This window comes from Cynocephalus volans, chromosome 6, assembly GCF_027409185.1.
Source record: "Cynocephalus volans isolate mCynVol1 chromosome 6, mCynVol1.pri, whole genome shotgun sequence".
In the NCBI taxonomy this organism is placed as follows: Eukaryota; Metazoa; Chordata; class Mammalia; order Dermoptera; family Cynocephalidae; genus Cynocephalus; species Cynocephalus volans.
This window is the reverse complement of record NC_084465.1, coordinates 142,184,745-142,201,685: the sequence shown is the minus strand read 5'-3', so window position 1 is coordinate 142,201,685 and position 16,941 is coordinate 142,184,745. Positions and strand designations below refer to the sequence as shown.

At 39.8% G+C, this 16,941-nt stretch overlaps 1 protein-coding gene across 1 annotated transcript in view; it reads left to right on the top strand.

Annotated features, from left to right (window-relative positions):
* Positions 1-3,493: 3,493 nt before the first annotated feature.
* Positions 3,494-16,941, top strand: part of C6H10orf67 (chromosome 6 C10orf67 homolog) — a 131,673-nt gene continuing 118,225 nt past the window's right edge. Inside the window, 4 exon segments of the mRNA XM_063101142.1 lie at positions 3,494-3,505; positions 4,310-4,638; positions 4,771-5,058; positions 13,970-14,090. Of these exon segments, the coding sequence (XP_062957212.1) occupies positions 3,494-3,505; positions 4,310-4,638; positions 4,771-5,058; positions 13,970-14,090 (750 nt within the window).

The window sequence follows — 16,941 nt, the reverse complement described above, 5'->3', positions numbered from 1 at the left end:
AGGAAGATAATATTAATGCATAAGATTAACAATGTATATGAGAGAATCATTTTCTAGGCCTTAAGGACCTGTGCAGATATCAGATAGCATCTTCATCAACATCACCATTTATTATCGCCATCACTATCTTGTAATTTGCAAAGCTGTTTAAGAAGTATTGTGCGATGGAGAGATCCCTGGTGATATTACCAATGTCACCAACATCAATTCCCCTCTCCTTCCTGAGCACTTGGAAGAATAGACTTTCTAGCTCCTTCTGCAGTTGCATAGAGCCGTGTGACTATTTCTGATCATGGAGTGAGTGGAAGGGACCAAAACATTGAATTGTCAGTGCCTAATTCTTTCTCTTTTCTTCTCTTGGTAAAGAGACTCAACAGGCCTGTGCTCTGGATACTGCTGCTAAAAGAAGATGAATCTTCCATCATCTGGGTCCCTGAGTAGTTGTGTGAGGGAAAACTCCCTGCCAATTCTGGGACTTTTAGTGTGAGTGAGAAATTAACTGTTTTTGCACTGAGTCACTGCAATTTGGGATTGTTTGTTACTGCAGCATAACATAGTCTATCATGATTATACACTGTGATGGGCCTCAGGATAAAGAAATTCTAGATCTAACTATGGCCTAATTGCCTATATCCCCTTGAGTGAGAGGACTTGTATGCCATCTCGAAGATCCCCTCAACTCTGAAAAGTCAGCCATTGCAACAACCTAAAGCAGTCCCATGCAAGTGATGAAGAAATGTGAACTTTGGTTCAAGTAATAAAGTAAAATTTCAGGTATATCAAACCATGCCAGTGAATGAATCAAGTTTGAATAAATAAGAATTTAGAATTGAAACAATATTTTAAAATATTTTCATATACATACCTGCCTTTTAAAGATAGTGTATTAAACATAGTTGCATTAAATGTAGTTAACAACTCATGGTCATTATTATGAACCTCACTTTGGCTAAAATAACTACATAAGTGGGAAGAGAGAGGGGGGAAAGGAGGAATTGGTAAAGGGATACAAAAATCAACTACATTGTATATTGATAAATTAAAATAAAAAATAAATAAATAAAAATAACTACATAACACCATAAAATACATCTGAGTGATGTCCTCAGAGCCAGTGATGAACATAGGTTTATTTGCTCCTCACAATGGCCGAAACCTCCCATGCTATTTGAATTTTTCTTGGATTTTTACAGTCTTTCAGTGCCCTCATACCAGCTATTATTTTTTATTGCTGTAATGGTCTGATCATCAGCAGTAGCCCCTCTCTCCACTTTGATTGGCTGTCAAAATAAAAAGCAGATCTCAGATTCTGTTGGAATTTAACGTAATAATAAAGATATACAGGATCTGAATAAGAGATTAAAAAGACTTACTTTCTTGAAGTAAAAGCAGATAGGTTTTAGGCATAAACTTTGTCACCTCTATGGGTGCACATGTCTTTTTGCTGAATTTCTTGATCTCACAAATACTGCACAAACGTGAATTTCCCTGAGGCCTGTGCATCATGTTAGACAGTGTGTTGATGTATTTGATTCCCTACAGCAACCCCAGCAACCCAGGTTCATAATTAAGTTGCTAATATGTGTTTGACAGCTTTAGAGAGACTTCTTAGGCGATTGTCAAAACTAACATTGTGGGAAGAATTGAAATGATTGACACTGCCAAAAGAACAAAGAAAACCAGGGGATCCTATGGGGTATTTTATCCAATTTATGGAAAAGCTTCTCAAGAGAGTAGATCCTTCTAGGGTGTGATGCAATGGAGCCCTCAGAAAGGATCTCAGCCTGATAAAATCTTTTTATCTTCCTTATTTCTCTGATTCTTAGAGATATTTTTTTCACATTTCTAACACTTGTATTTCCCTCCAGTCAGACTTCGACTTGTCTGGAACTACCTCACTCCGTACTGCAGTTTATGGGTTACATTTTCCTAGGTTATTTTCAGGGCACGAGGATCCACTGTAGTCACTTGAACTGACCCAGAGCTTTCCCAAATTTCCCTCATCAGTGGGTTGATAAATCCTCTCTTAGGTGGGCTCACCTCTGCAGATAGCTGAGCTCTACCATTTTCTTCACATCTTTACTAATCTTTCTTTTAAAGGGTGATGATCTAAACTTAGCTTCTAATAGAGGAAACCCTTGACTACAGCATTCAAGGACATTGGGCAGTAAGAGATCCAAATTCCGAATCCAGGTCATGCCACCCCAAATTCCCTATCCTGCCTGTCACCTTGGTTTTCAGCTTTGGCCAGGTGACAAACACCTGTTGATGGACTTTCACAGAATGGATATGTTGTTTCATTGCAGCAAAATTTAAGGAATGAAAATGACCTGATCTCAGGAGTTTTTCCATAAAGGATTTAGTAGCATAATGTTGTCCCGGCTGAGGGCCTTGCTATTTTCCTTTCCCAACCCTTTATTTAAGAACCTTGGTTATGGATGAAGCATGACATAAAACAAGTTTACATAACAGAGCCTGTGCCACATAATCATACACTATACCTGGTGATAAAAGAAAAATGAGTTCGTCACATATGATGACTCTCTAGAAAGAATTTAAATTACATACCTAAACTGAAACCTCCTGGCTTTTATTAGACTATAGAACTGATAATATCCAACTGGAATATATAAATTACTATGTTTAGAGCCAGCACTTGACTTGTAATCAAATCTTCATGCTATTTAATCTGAGATGTTATCACTTTTAATAATCAGTAGGTGATATTTTCATATAAATATTTATACATGTGTGTTTCAGAGAAACATTTTAATTTTTAAAATTGTGCCACAAGTCCTATTAACTGAACAAGTGAAAAGTTACTTTAGCGTATGAAATGTTCAGCTTTAGAAAAATCGAAAACTTAAAGCTATGTATTCCTCAGTGGTGGTTTAGGAAAAAGGAATAGACTCTTTTGAAAACCTGGTTGGTGTTTGTCTTGCTTTATAGATTACTCCCAACTGCCCCTTGAGAAAGGTTCATTATCTAGTTTTTACTTCTGAGAAAACAGAGGCTCAGAAATGTTAAATAACTTGCCCAACGTTTTAAAGCAAGTCAACTTCAAAGCCAGTATTTTTAAAAAATGTTTACTCAAGAACTCTTGAGCTTTCTCCACTAAAAACCATCAATGAATTCAACATGATAAAAGAGGCCTGGATGTAATATGACCAATGCTGTGACAGTGCCAATCCCAGTTATAACTATAATCCCAGTTACAGATGAATATGATCTGAAATAAACAATTTTATAAATCAGAACACCTGAGAAATAAAATATAGGTAACTGACAAGAGGAGAAGTATTATGTAATTAATAGTTTCAAAAACAATCATCATCATAACTTGGTCTCCTAGACACTGAAATCTGAAACTCGTTGATATGCTATAGCAAGGTTTCAAACAAAGATGTTTTGTTCGGTTCCTGTTTTTGTAAGATGGTGTAACTATGCAGTCCTGATCAGTCAATAAACACTGTACAGAGCTGACCAATGACTCATGAAATTTACCGTGAGATCTCTCTCCTCAGTTTCAAAATATTCATTTATAATTGCATTAGCAAAATAGCCCATGGCTTGTCACATTCTTTTCACTATCTTGGCCCAGTTCTAAATGCATCAGGTTTTTTATTTTAACTTGGAATTTTAATCCTTATTTTAAAATATTTGTATGCATTGTGGTAAAAAAAAAAAATCACTTAAGAAAAAGACAATTTATTGTAGATATATAAATCTCTTTTAAAACACTTTTTGATTATATAACAAAAATTTTTCTAAATAAATTTTGAAGTTAGATTTTGAAAATGAAAACCTGCAGAGACTAAATGTAGCTCCCTTTCTCTTCTCCTTCCCCAAGGAAAACGAACCTTCACAGAAGATGATTTTGGTATAGGTTATGATTTTTGTTTGGCATTTGGGGCTTTTCATCTTTGTCTTTAAGCATAAGAGTAGTGAGAATGCTACTGTGATATTCTATTTTGAGCTTCTAATATCAAACTAACATCTTTTTAACATTATTATAAGGGAGAGAAGAAAAAAATTTATTGAAATGGAGATGTAGTATACTTAGTTCTAAAACCAATGACATATTGATATTAGGCATCTCATCAGTTGTCAATTAGTGATACATAATTTAAAACAAAGGATGAGCAACAGTTTTACTAGCAGAAGAACCCCTCTTATTATTGTAGGGACTTCGTAAAACCGAATTCCACTTTACATGGTATAGTTTAAAACTTAACGCTTTACGTTCTGACCTTCATATTAAGTGGGAACGTAGGCGTGTTTAATCTCTGCAACGAAATTTTTTGTCCAGGACCGCCCACGTTTGCGGTTTAGCAGCAGGTGTAGGCAATTTATCAGGCCGCCTGCTTTTCCTCTTATAAGGGCATTGCCCTGAGAGCCCAGGGCCCCTTATGTCATGAGCATCGTTATTAGATGGGCTCACTATGTTTCACCCTCCCTGAGGGTGAAGTATGACACAGGGTGGGATGCCTTGAAAGCGGGGTCGCCGAGCTGTGCATTCAACAGGAGTGTGGAGAGCGGTGTTGGTGCAGGAAGAGAGAAGCTCGAGAATCCAAGCCCACCCACCCCTAGTGCGCCACCACGAGGGCGGCTGAGCTCAGAGCGTTGGGAGAGGAGGAAGTAAGGGGGGTCCGGGGGCGTGATGGGATGCAGCAGGGTGATTTACAGGGGTGCAGCTTTCCCGGGGGACATCGCGGCGGCGGCGGCCTGGGGAAGCCCTGACTGAGGCTGAGCAGTGGGAGCTGCAAGAAGGTGGCTCCAGAGCCCTCCCCGCCGCCCCCTGCCTGCCGCCGCGCCCCCCGTCCCTGTCCCCGCCCACGGACTCCAGCGCTTCGCTGGTTCCCCGGGAGTCGCCATGGCAACGGACGCCGGGTTCTGGACTCCAAGCCCCGAGCGGGCAGCGCCGCGGGAGGCGCACGGCTCAGCGGCCACGGCCTGGGCTCCGATGGACACCGGGGGCGATGCGCCCGAGACGGAGAAGTGCCGGAAGGTCATCGAGAACCTCGAGTCCGCCATTGAGCAATTCCAGTTCGATGCCAGGTGACCCGCGACCGCCGCCCCGCCGAGTCCCGCTCCACGGCTCCCGGGCCCCTCGCTCGCGGCCCCAGCGCTGCTGTTTTGACTTCTGAAGCGCATTTCTGCTGTGTACTAAGAGCACGGACTCGTACAGGTCCCGTGAGTTAGGCGAGTTACTTAACTTCTCTGTGCCTCAGTTTCCTCAGCAGGAAAATCAGCGATGAGATGATGAAGGATAGTGCCTACTTCACAGATCATAGTGACTATTTAATGAGTTAATCTTGGTAACGTCTGAAATAGTGCCACACATAGGGTACACAGTACTTGTCTTAGTCCCTTCTGGCTGCTAAAACAAAGTACCATAGACTGGGTGGCTGATCAACAATACACGTTTATTTCTCACAGTTCTGGAGGCTGGGAAGTCCAAGATCAAAGAACTGGTAGATTTGGTGTCCTTTGAGGGCCCCTTCCTCACAGACAGCACCTTCTCCCTGTGTCATCAGATAGTGGAAGGGGCAAGGGAACTTCTTCCAAACCCCCAATCCCTCCAACCCATGCCCCCTCCCACCCCACCTTTATAAAGACACAATCCCATTCTAATGACCTCCAAAGTTCCCACCTCCTAAAACCATCGCCTTGAGGGATGGGATTTCAACCGGAATTTTCCGGGGACACACACACTCAGGCCATAGCAGCACCATATCAGTGCTTACCTCCCTTTCATAAACCCTCTTTGCCCCCTCTGGCCTAGTTTTGTTGTTTATTTGATTAATGCAGAGCTGATGTTTCTAGGAAAATGTATTTTTCCTTCTAAAGCACTTTTCAAATCGGTAAGTAGCCAAGGAAGTACTTAGGATACTGTAAGGCAAGGGCCTCGTGGTGCCAGGTGGCTTAGAGGCAAGCAGGCCCCTTACACTGAGTCTGCTCCATGAGGAGAAGAAAGGACCGTAGCTGTGGGAGCTCAGTGGTGGCACTGACCCAGTGAGACAAGGTTGCCAGCTCAGCTTCCCCGGCTTAATTATATTAAATGGGTACCTTTGTTAAAATGCGTCAGGGTACACACAGGGCCTGAGTTAGTAGAGCTTGTGAAAAGTACATACTAGAGGTAGCTCGTGGTACACTCCAAAAGCACATTGGCTAGCCCATTCCAATTTACTGATAGGAATGACTCCCTGCCCTGGGGTTCCTTGGCATTCCATGATGGGATAGCTCCCCAACAAAAATGGGATAGCCTCCCACCAGCCAGGCTCTGATGGTGCCAGGTGCTCAGTAAATGCATGTTGACTAGACAAAGGAACCATTGATGCCTGTGTTGATTTTTCCTCACTCAAAATGCTCGGGGCACTGGGCTGGTGCCATGGCGGAAGTGAGAAAGGTGCAAGGTCATGACCGAAATCCTGGGCTCTAAGGCCTGAGCGTGGCAGGGGTATGCACCAGGGAAGCAGCAATCTACAAACCAAACGAGAGCACGGCCTTGGTGAGGTTTACTCTCTAGTCAGGAACCAATGCTAAACTAGATAAAGAAGTAAACTGTACAGTAAGTTTGACAGTGGTAAGTGCCCAAGAAGAAACATAAAGCAGGAGGGAGCAGAGGAAATTATGTGTATGGCAGGTGGGACGGTAGGTTGTAGTTTTAGATGTGGTGGTCAGGGAAGGTTTTGCTGAGAAGAGGACCTTGGAGTGAAGACCTGCAGGCTTGAGGGGGTAAGCCATGCAGATATATCAGGGGACAAAGTATTCCAGGCAGAGAGAAAAAGAAGTGGAAGGGAGGGTGCCTGCGTGTCCTCGGAACAGCAAGGAGGCCAGTGTGTGAAGCAGAGAGAGAGAGGAGAGAGTAGGGAAGGGAAGGGGATTGGTGCAGGATGGTGAGGGACCTCAGACACACCGTAAGGACTTTAGCTTTTACTTTGAATGTGCTGAGAAGCCACGAGGGGATTGGATCAGGAGTGACATGATCTGATTTATCTTTCAATGGGATTACTGTGACTGCTGTTTTGATATAGACTTTAATGAGGACAAGGGCAGAAACAGGGAAACCAGTTAGGGGACGATTACAGTATTCCTTGTGAAAGATATCATGGGGTAGCAGAGGGAAGGTGCTGAGAGAAGAAGTCAGATTCTAGATATATGTTGAAGGCAGGAAGGATAGGATTTACTAATGAGTTGGCATGGAGTAGGAAAGATACCAAAGTCTGTGACCTGATTAACTGGAAGAATGGAGTTGCCATTAACAGGGATGAGGAAGGTAATGAGACAAACAGGTTTGGAATATGTTAGACTTACTTTTGGACATCCTATGTCAGCAGTGACTATTAGACGTCCATTTAGGCTGTTAAGTAGGTGGTGGGTTATACGAGTCTGAAGTTCAGAGAGAGGTCCAGCTTGGCTATATCAAATTGGGAGTAATTAGTGCGAAGATGGTATCTTAATCTGTGAGACTTGGCAAGATCAGTCAGGAAGTGAGCATAGTGAGAGGCCTTTGATCCATGGGCAACATCCAAGTAGGATATTATTTGAAGAGAAAAAAAGGAAACAGTATTTATCTTATTTAACACTGAGCAGTACACCACAGTGAAAGTTTGGCACACCTGATGCCATCTTCATTGACTAATTCATTAATGAACATTTGTTAGGATGCACTATTCTAGGATTCTGTGTGAAGTGTCATTGCATTCTATAAATGAATATTCATGCATCTGTTTTCTATACCAAGTCAACATGTGAATTTTGTATCTAACTTATTAAAAAACGTAGTTGTTATCTTCCCAAGTCTGTTTTATGTGTAACAACCAGCCTGTGCTTCAGAAATAGAAGTGTTGAGACTATAAATAAGGACCGTGCAGGAACCACTTAGCTAATTTGTTGTAATGTGGGTTTCCATTCTAGGCAGTGGGGTTGTCATTTAAAAGTAGAGACATTTGGAATGTGAAAGGAAGCGGAAGAATGAACCTTCGTATTTCACTTAGATTCTGAATGAGCCAGATCTTTCTGAAACAGTCACACAAAAAAGTTAGGACTGCAGGGACTTAGGGTCACAGGCTTGTTCTTACCAGGGATTCATAGGAAGAATCTGCCACTTCAGGCTTATGATTTTAGATGAGTTATTTACTGTCTTTGAATCTCAGTTTCCAGATCTTCAGAACAAGAAAGTTAATATCTCTTTTTTAGATTGTTGGAGGGATTACTGGAGGGAAAAGTGTGTGTGATAATGCATATTATCTTAACAAACACATGAGACAAGTTAAACACTTCATAAATAGGTACTAATATTATTTTTAGACACCCTGGAGGATGTATCCATAAAATTATTGGACCTGATTTTAAAATATTATATTATCATGATATTATGGCACCAGAAGGAATAACTGAAAACATTATTCCAAGTTTCTAAAATCATATCCTGAAAAAATATATATTGGTAATAAAACTATCCACACATACACCTACCACCGCAATAGGTCTTTTGCTTAAAATGGGAAGGAACGAAAGAGTGAACATGTTCAAGCTTAGTGGAAAATGAAATTGAATAGTGAAAAGGAGCCGCTGAGCACTGGGGAGGGTAACGGATTGCATTTCTAGCCTGGAAGGATGAATGACTGAGGTCTGTTAAATGTGCAGCAGTGTAGGATGTAAAGAAACAGGGTAAGTTCAGGGGGCTATTTGTATTTATTTTATTGATGTAGCATGCAGGGTCCAGACAGGAGGCAAAAACCTCACCAGTCATTTGAACAGGGAATAATTCTTGTTTCTTTTTAAATATGAAGAAGGATTTTGAACTAGCAAAAGGTGGTAAGGTGGTAAAGAAGACTCGAAGCAGTATGGTGATAGCAAATGCAGAAAGCAGCTATGACCTTTAAGTCTCAGGAAGAGTAAACAAGGAGAGAACAAAGAATTTAGAAGACCTCCACCCCACAACAGCTGAGATTAAGACCTCTCCAGAGAAGATATGGCTGCCACCAAAACTCAAAGTCTGATTGTGGCAGAGAAAACTTGCTAGGGTTGTGACCAGAGCTGGCCACAGGGATGGCTTGCCCAGTGGCCAGGAGACTTGCTGAAGGTGCAGACAGGCCAAAGTTCTTGACCTTGCTGGGAGAGTCAAATCTTCATTCCTGAGGATTCTGAGTTCTCAAAACTTCTGCCTTTTTTTTTGGTTGCTGTATTTTCTCATTAATCTTTACTATTGGGCTAGGAAACACTAAGAGTCACTTCAGAGAATCCCCAGGGTTCCAGACACAGTCCTCCTTGATTCCACTGGGTACCAACAACTCAATTGCCCCTTGGTATTCAGGATCAATAACTCTAGCCAGTAGAGTGACCCCTGTTTCTGCCTTTGGGTCAGTTGCATTAGGATCACAAAGTGGCCAGGCATCAGTCTCTTCTAATTCAGTAGAATCATTGTTATGTTCTGGTGCAAGCTTTCTCCCCTTGGGAACTAAGACCTCCAAAACAGCAAACCACAAAGTTGCTGAGACAGATAGTGAGGGGAGCCTCTTCCACTTGATCCTGGACCTGTAGCTGTAGGAGAGATAGCATTCTATACTGATTCAAAGCATAGACTCCATCCTATAAGACAGAATCACATCCATTCATGAATTTGTCTCTCCACTGAATCTTCATAAACTAGTCTGCCTTTCTATTAGGCCGGCCACTTCTATATGATGGATTATGTGATAAGACCAGTTAATTCCATGGCAAGAGCCTATTGGTGCATGTCTTTTGCTATGGAATGAGTTCTTTGATCAGAAGTGATGCTGTGCAGAGTACCATGATGGTGGATGAGGCATTCTGTAAGTTCATGCATGGTGACTTTGGCAGATGCATAATGGTCAGGGAATACAAACCCATATCCAGAATATATGTCTATTCTGTGAGGATGATGGCAGAAGTTCTATGTTGTCAACCTGCCACTAGGTGGCTGGTTATCTCACCTGGTTAATACTGCCATATTGGGGGCTCAGTATTGATCTTTGCCATTGACCAATTAGGCATTCAGCACTGGTGGTATCCAAGCCAGCCTTGGTAATGGGAAGTTGGTATTGTTGAACTCCATCGCTGCCACCATGGCCATTTAGTTCAAGGGCCATTGAGCAAGCACTGGGGTAGCTGCAGAAAGAAATTGACTGATATTCACAGAGTGTCTCATTTTGCCTACCTGATTATTGAGCATTTTCTCTGCAGTGGATGCCTTTTGGGGAGCACTGATATGGGACACAAGTCTTTACAGAATGTGCCCATTCTTAAAGATTCACCCACAGAACTCTTCCCCAGACTTTCTTGTCACCAATCTCTCAATCTTGTTCCTCCCAAGTTCCTGATCATCCAACTAACCCTGTATGTCTGCCCATCTCTCATCCAGAAAAAGTAGACAACAAAGTGTTCTGCTTCAAATTCTATTTAGTGGGAGGATTTTCCTTCATGGCTGTCCTTCAGGGTCATCTCTTAATGGGGCTGTGAGATCATAGGTATCTACCATCTGGTGACAGACCCATCTATTAATCTGATATACACACACACACACACACACACACACACACACACACACACACACACACACACACACACGTATATATGCACATAATGCACCTATGACTACTTATACTCGTATATCTGTCTATGTATATATATATATTTATAAAACCATGCGTTCACACTCATTCTTCCAATTCCATTTCATTGTCTCAGGGCACTTTCTAGCCTACTCCTTTTCTATGTTTGTACATATCTTTTCTGGAAGGAAACACTTGACTTCTGTCATCTTCAGCACATTTACTTACTTATTCAAAGTACTTAATCTCCCATCCTTCGTGGTGCTCTCCTCTGCCTGCCACCTCTGTGCTGTGACCCCTGCTCCCCACTGACCTACATCCTTAGCTGCCTGGACTGCTGGCCTTCTCTGCATGTCCCTTTCCCATTGTCAGCCTTTCTCATTGTCCCGTGTCATTGACCACCATGTTGATTCCTCCACTCTGAGAAGGAAAGGGAATGGAAGAAAAACAAAGGTGGAAAAGAAAGTGATTACATATGACTTTGATACTGTTGAGGTACAGATGTATTTTGGGAACATTTAACTGGCAGGTATGTGACAGGTGAGTATGGTACATGCAGTACATGTAATGAGAGATGAGGTTTACCACTACCTCAGAATACATAACGTATTTCTGTTTATTTGTTTGCTAGGTGTCTATCTCATCTGAATGTAAGTTTTAAAAGAACAAAGACCTTGCCTTAACCACTGCTATTATCCTTGGTGTCAAAAAGAGTGCCTGGTAAACAGTAGATACTCAGTAATTATATGTTAAATGCATGAATTTCAGACAATTAGTTTGGACCCAGATTTTGGAGGTCAGAACAAGAAGACTGAATTTAATTCTCTTAGGCAGGGGAAGTCTATCAAAGTCCTTTGTAGCAGGATAGTGACACAACCTGGGTTTTAGTGAGAAACCTTGAGGGACAGTGGGAGTGATAAACTAAAAAGACAAAAGTTTGAAGACTTATAGTAACTTTAGGAAACCTTACATTATTATCTAAATTTTACAGGACATGTGTTTGGAAGTACATTTTATTATTTTATTTTTGTTTTAGTCCTAAAAGATTCTCAAATATATCATAAAAGAGAACTTTAAAAATTTTTAAACATTTTCTAGAAAACAAAATGCCTCACATACAATTTATCATCAATTATAGTTGCCATCTTTGAAAAGTATCTAGAATATTTTCCCTGAAATTTTATATCATCACCACTTAAAAATTGCTTTTCTCCATTTGGTAAAAACAGCTTTTAAAAGTATGTTTATTTAATTTTGATTATATGATTCATTCATTTCAATAGTGCAGTATGATATAATTAATTTTAATATAATAATTTAGTGGTGGTTTTCAAAAATAACTTTCAAAGATGGTTTCATAGATTTTAGGTAGACAAGGTCTTGAATATTGATGATCTGTTTAGTTGATTGCTATATCTTGGTCTTAAAAAAAGACATTCAATACAAGCATTTATTGAGAGAATTTTTTGAGTCAGATACTTGCAAAGGACTGCAGTGTTTGAGATCTTTACCTTACTTATAAGCTAACACATTTGCCTGTTACTCCTTCATGGCTGTTGGCAGAAGACACAAGACTCCTGGGTCAGAGACAAAGGACTTTATCATCATAGCAAAAGCAGTAGGCAGAGCTTCATGTTCATTTGTATTGATTCCCTATGTCCCTCAAGTCCCATGGAGGGGTGACACAAAAGACCCATCATGGATGCCTAGACACACAGTGAGTTACATTAAAGGAGAGGAGCCCTGAGCTTGGGGAGTTCACCACTTTTATAGTAAAAAGCAACAAGCTTGCTTCTCGGCAGGGGAAAGACATTACCTCATCCTTTGAGGTTGCTCACTGCAAACATAGCTCGGAGAAATGGCCTGCGGAAAGAGTGGTCAGGGTTTTGCATTCTTGGCACATCTAAAAAGAATGTGCAGGGATGCTCAGGGCCCACAGAGATGGCCTCTCCCAACAGCACTGTGTTAGTGAGAAAAATATATAGGCTTGTAAAATGAATTAGACTTAATAGATACTACAATTTTCTGAGGAAAAACACCAGAACTATTCATTAAAATTGAGATGTACAACATTAGTGAGTCTCCCTCCCCACATGGATAATATTGTTGACAAGGTCTGTCATCTTTATAATATTGATGAATGTGTGGAAGGCTAGTTGAAAATGTAGTGGGATTAATTGGACATCATTATTTTGAATATTAAGAAATTTTTAAGATGGCCAGTTTGCTCAGTTGGTTAGCGTGTGGTTCTGATAACACTAAGGTCCAGGGTTCAGCAAAATAAATAAATAAATAATTTAAACTTAGCCTTTCTTAGTTGTTGGTGTGCTTTAATAGTTTTCTTCAAACAAAATGAAAAAGTTATGATGTTCCAAAACATTGTAGTGATAATAGTGATAACCATCACCACAGCACCAATAATGGTAATTTTTCTCGGGGCTTAATATGTATAAAGCACCATTCAAAGTACTTCTAAAGTATTAACACACTTAATCCTTACAATAACCCTATGAAATAGGCACTATTATTTTCCATGAGAGGAAACTCAGGCACAGAAAGTTTAAGTAACTTACCTAATGTCACATAGCTAGAGTATCAGTTAGAATGCTTTCAGCTGTGGTTGACAGACACTGCCAGCAATTGGTGCATTTATGATATGACATTACAGGAAGACCAGAGGTAAGACATGTTTCGGAGCTAGTTGAGTCAAGAGCCAAAAAAGTCATCAGTAAAACTATTTCCATCTGTTTTGAAAGCCCATTGTCTACCTAATGGCTTTGTCCTCTGGCTGGCCCCTCTTGTGGTCACTGGGTAACTGTGGCAGTTCTTGACATTACTTCTACACCTGGCAATGTCCAGAGTCATGGAAGAACCCTCTCCTCTGGTGCCCCTACAGAGGAGTGTAACAAGGTTTCCCATTAGCTCCCAACAGACTTGTCCTAATGTCTCCCTCACCAGAACCAGGTTCTATGCCCAGCCCTGGACATTCACTTCCAAGAAGAGTGGGCTCCCATGATGAGCATAGGTCAGACAGAAGTTACCCTTGGCACTGGGGATATGGTCAACCTCCGCGCATGTTCTGTGGGGGACAAATCTGAGGCTCTGCCAGTAGCAAGCAGAGAGGATTGCTGTGGGGTGCCCCCCATCAGGGCCTGCTCTGGCTCATGAGCAGAGGAGGCAGACGGATGCCCAGAAGCTTTGTCAATAGAGCATATGCTGAAAAGTCTGATTCAGTAATTCTACTTGGGCTTTTGTGGTTTTTTTTTTTTAGCTGACACCTTAGAAACAGTTGTGGAAGTTTGAACAAATTGACAGAAAGTGCATCCGGAAAACTGGCCTTCTTATTACTGTCTGACATGAAGCCCATTTATTCTCCACTTTTTTTCCAGACTTAACATTTCAGATGATTTAAAGATTGGCTTTTTCAGCACAGACCATGCTACTCAAACAGATTGGAGTGAAATTTTGCCAATAAAAGAGTTGAGTTCATCGACACAAAAGTTAGTTCAGGTAAATCTGGATTTGTTTAGAAACTTCTGAGATAATTTTTAGGCTTTATTTTCCTTCATATTTCTTTCACTGACAGAATCAAAAAGCATCTTTGACAAACAGCTAAATAACAGTTGTGTATTTTTAAATTATTAATAAGCCACTTATATTTTTGTCGTATTTATGTCATGCTTACATATGGCAACTTGTTTAGTGAAATGTTTTGTTACTCTATTTGGAATCCTTTTGACATCTGTGAACATTTTCTATTTATGATACTTTTTAAAAATTATAAAATATTTTTGCATATAGACAAACGCAGAGAATAATATAATGAATAACTGTGTTGCCCACCACACACCTTTGACATTCTATCATATTTCCCTTGAATCTTCTTTGATTGTAAGGGAATAGAACATTTAATATACATCATATACCGAGTTATTATTAAAAACCCTAATCAATAAAACTGTCACATGAGGTAGCATCCTACTACAAAGGTACTTGTGTACTTTGCTGTTTTGGTTTTTTTTTTCACTTAATATAACTTGGAAATCATTCCATATTGGTACAGGATGAATTTTCTCATTTATTTTTCAAGTACGTCATGTCACAAAATGTACATCATATATTTAGCTTTGTCCCTGTTGATGGACATTTTGGTTGTTTCTAATCTTTTACTCTGACAAATAATCCTGCAATACTCATGTGCCAGTAAATCTGTGGTGTAGATTTTTAAAGGTGGACTTTCTGAGTCAGAGGATGTATGCATTAGTCATTTTGAAGGATATTGCCAAATTGCCCTGAATACAGATTGTACCAATTTACCTACCAGTAACTTTTGAGGATGTCTCTCTCCTGCATAGTTGCCAATTTATTGTCTTCTTTTATGTCTTCAGAAAAGTTTTATAATTTTATTCCTTGTAACTAGGTGTGTCCAAATGACTAAGTTTTGATCAGCAGGATTAAGAGGGAAATCATATGTGGCAGCTTTGGGGAACCTTTTTTAAGACACAGTTCACATGCACCCTCTCTCCCTTCATCCCTTCCTCCCCTTCTTCCTCTCTCCGTCTCCCATCCCTCCTTTCCTTCTACCTTCCTTCCTTCCCTTCCTTGGTGAGAATATGAATGCTACCATTCGGACCATGAGGTTGAGACACTATACAGCAGAATAATAAGACAGAAGAATCTTAGATCATGTTCTTCATTCCCTGCATAGGTAGATTTCTAGTGGAAGAGAGCTAAACTTATTTCTCATTTATGCTTTTGTTATTTGGATTTTTTGTTGTAGCTGAACAAAATTTTTTGTTGTATCTGATTCAATATCTTTAAATCAGAGTTGAGGATTTTTTTTTTCTATTTCTACTTGATAAGAGACCTTTAAAATCATGAATGACTGGGTTTGAATGCTTTTCATGGATCTATTGAGATGATCACCTGGTCATATGGCTTTTCTCCTTTATGTGATGATGTGGTGAAATTCGGTTTTTGAATACTAAACCATCCTTGAATTCCTGGAATAAATCCAACTAGATCAGAATAGTTCTTTTTGTGTATCTGTGAGATTTTCTATTATTTTATTGAGGATTGTTTTTCATCTATATTCGTGAGATTGCCCCACAATGTTCTTTTCTTATACTACTGTTGTTTAATCTTGATATCAAGGTCACAGTATCCTTGTAAAATAAGTTGAGAATGTTCCCTAGTCTATTCTCTGAAATAGTTGACATGAGATTGAAATTATCTGTTTCTTCAGTGATTGTTAGAACACGGATGTAAAACAGTGCTTATTTTTACTGCTGTCATTATGTTCCAGTTTTCTTAAATCTTCTTGGGGTCAGTTTTGATGTTATGTTTACCTAAAAAAGGTATTTATTTTTCTAAATCTTTAAATTATTGGTATAATATTGATTATTGTCTTCTCATTATTTTTACATCTATTGTATCTGTAGATATAGTCCCTTTTTATTCTTCGTATTGTCTACATACTTCCTCTCCTTTTTGTCGGTGAACCTTGTGAGAGTTATCTATTTCATTAGTCTTTTTCAGAGACCCAATTTTTGGATCTTTAAATCGTCTCTGTGGTATCATTACTTTCAAGTTTATAAATTTCTCTTTTTAAAAAATCTTTATTATTTAACTTCTTTTACTATCTTTGGGTTTACTCTGTTTTTCTTTTTCTAATTCCTTGAGTTGGATTGGGGTATCAATTAGGATGGCAGATAGCTCCATGTTTAGAAAACACAGCTACATTAACTTGATCAAACATCAAAAAGTCTACAGTTAGAGAATCCAGAGTTAGGACAGTAGCCTCTGATGTCACCTATGTGACATACATTCATTTTATCTTTGTGAATTTCCATCATAAGTTCATAGCTTTTGTTATCATAGTTCTGACCTCATAGAAGAAAAATGGCTGTTCCAATTCCAATCTCCATCTGCATTTCATACAGTAAGGAGAATATGGGAGAAGTAGGGAAGGGTGGCAGCTATATTAGGAAAGTAAAAACTTTCCACAGAAAACCTCAGCTTATTTTTCATTGGCCACAACTGTATTGCATGACGCCCTGGACCACAAGGGGTTCTAGAGAAGGAAGTATTTTAGCGAGGCACGTTGCTGCTCAGACAGTGTCATGCTTCTGTCAGTAAGGAAGAATGGTTGTAAGGGATATTGGGCCATCATCTACCAACGCCTACAGCTCATTCATGTTGAGGCTCTTTTCCTTTATAAGCATTTAAGCCTATATATTTCCCACTAACTACTTCTTTCGCTTCATCCCACAAATTTTGAAATGTGGATTTTTATTGTTAATTTAAATTTAAATACTCTAATTTTCCATTTGTTTTGTTGACCCATGTGTTTAATAAGAAT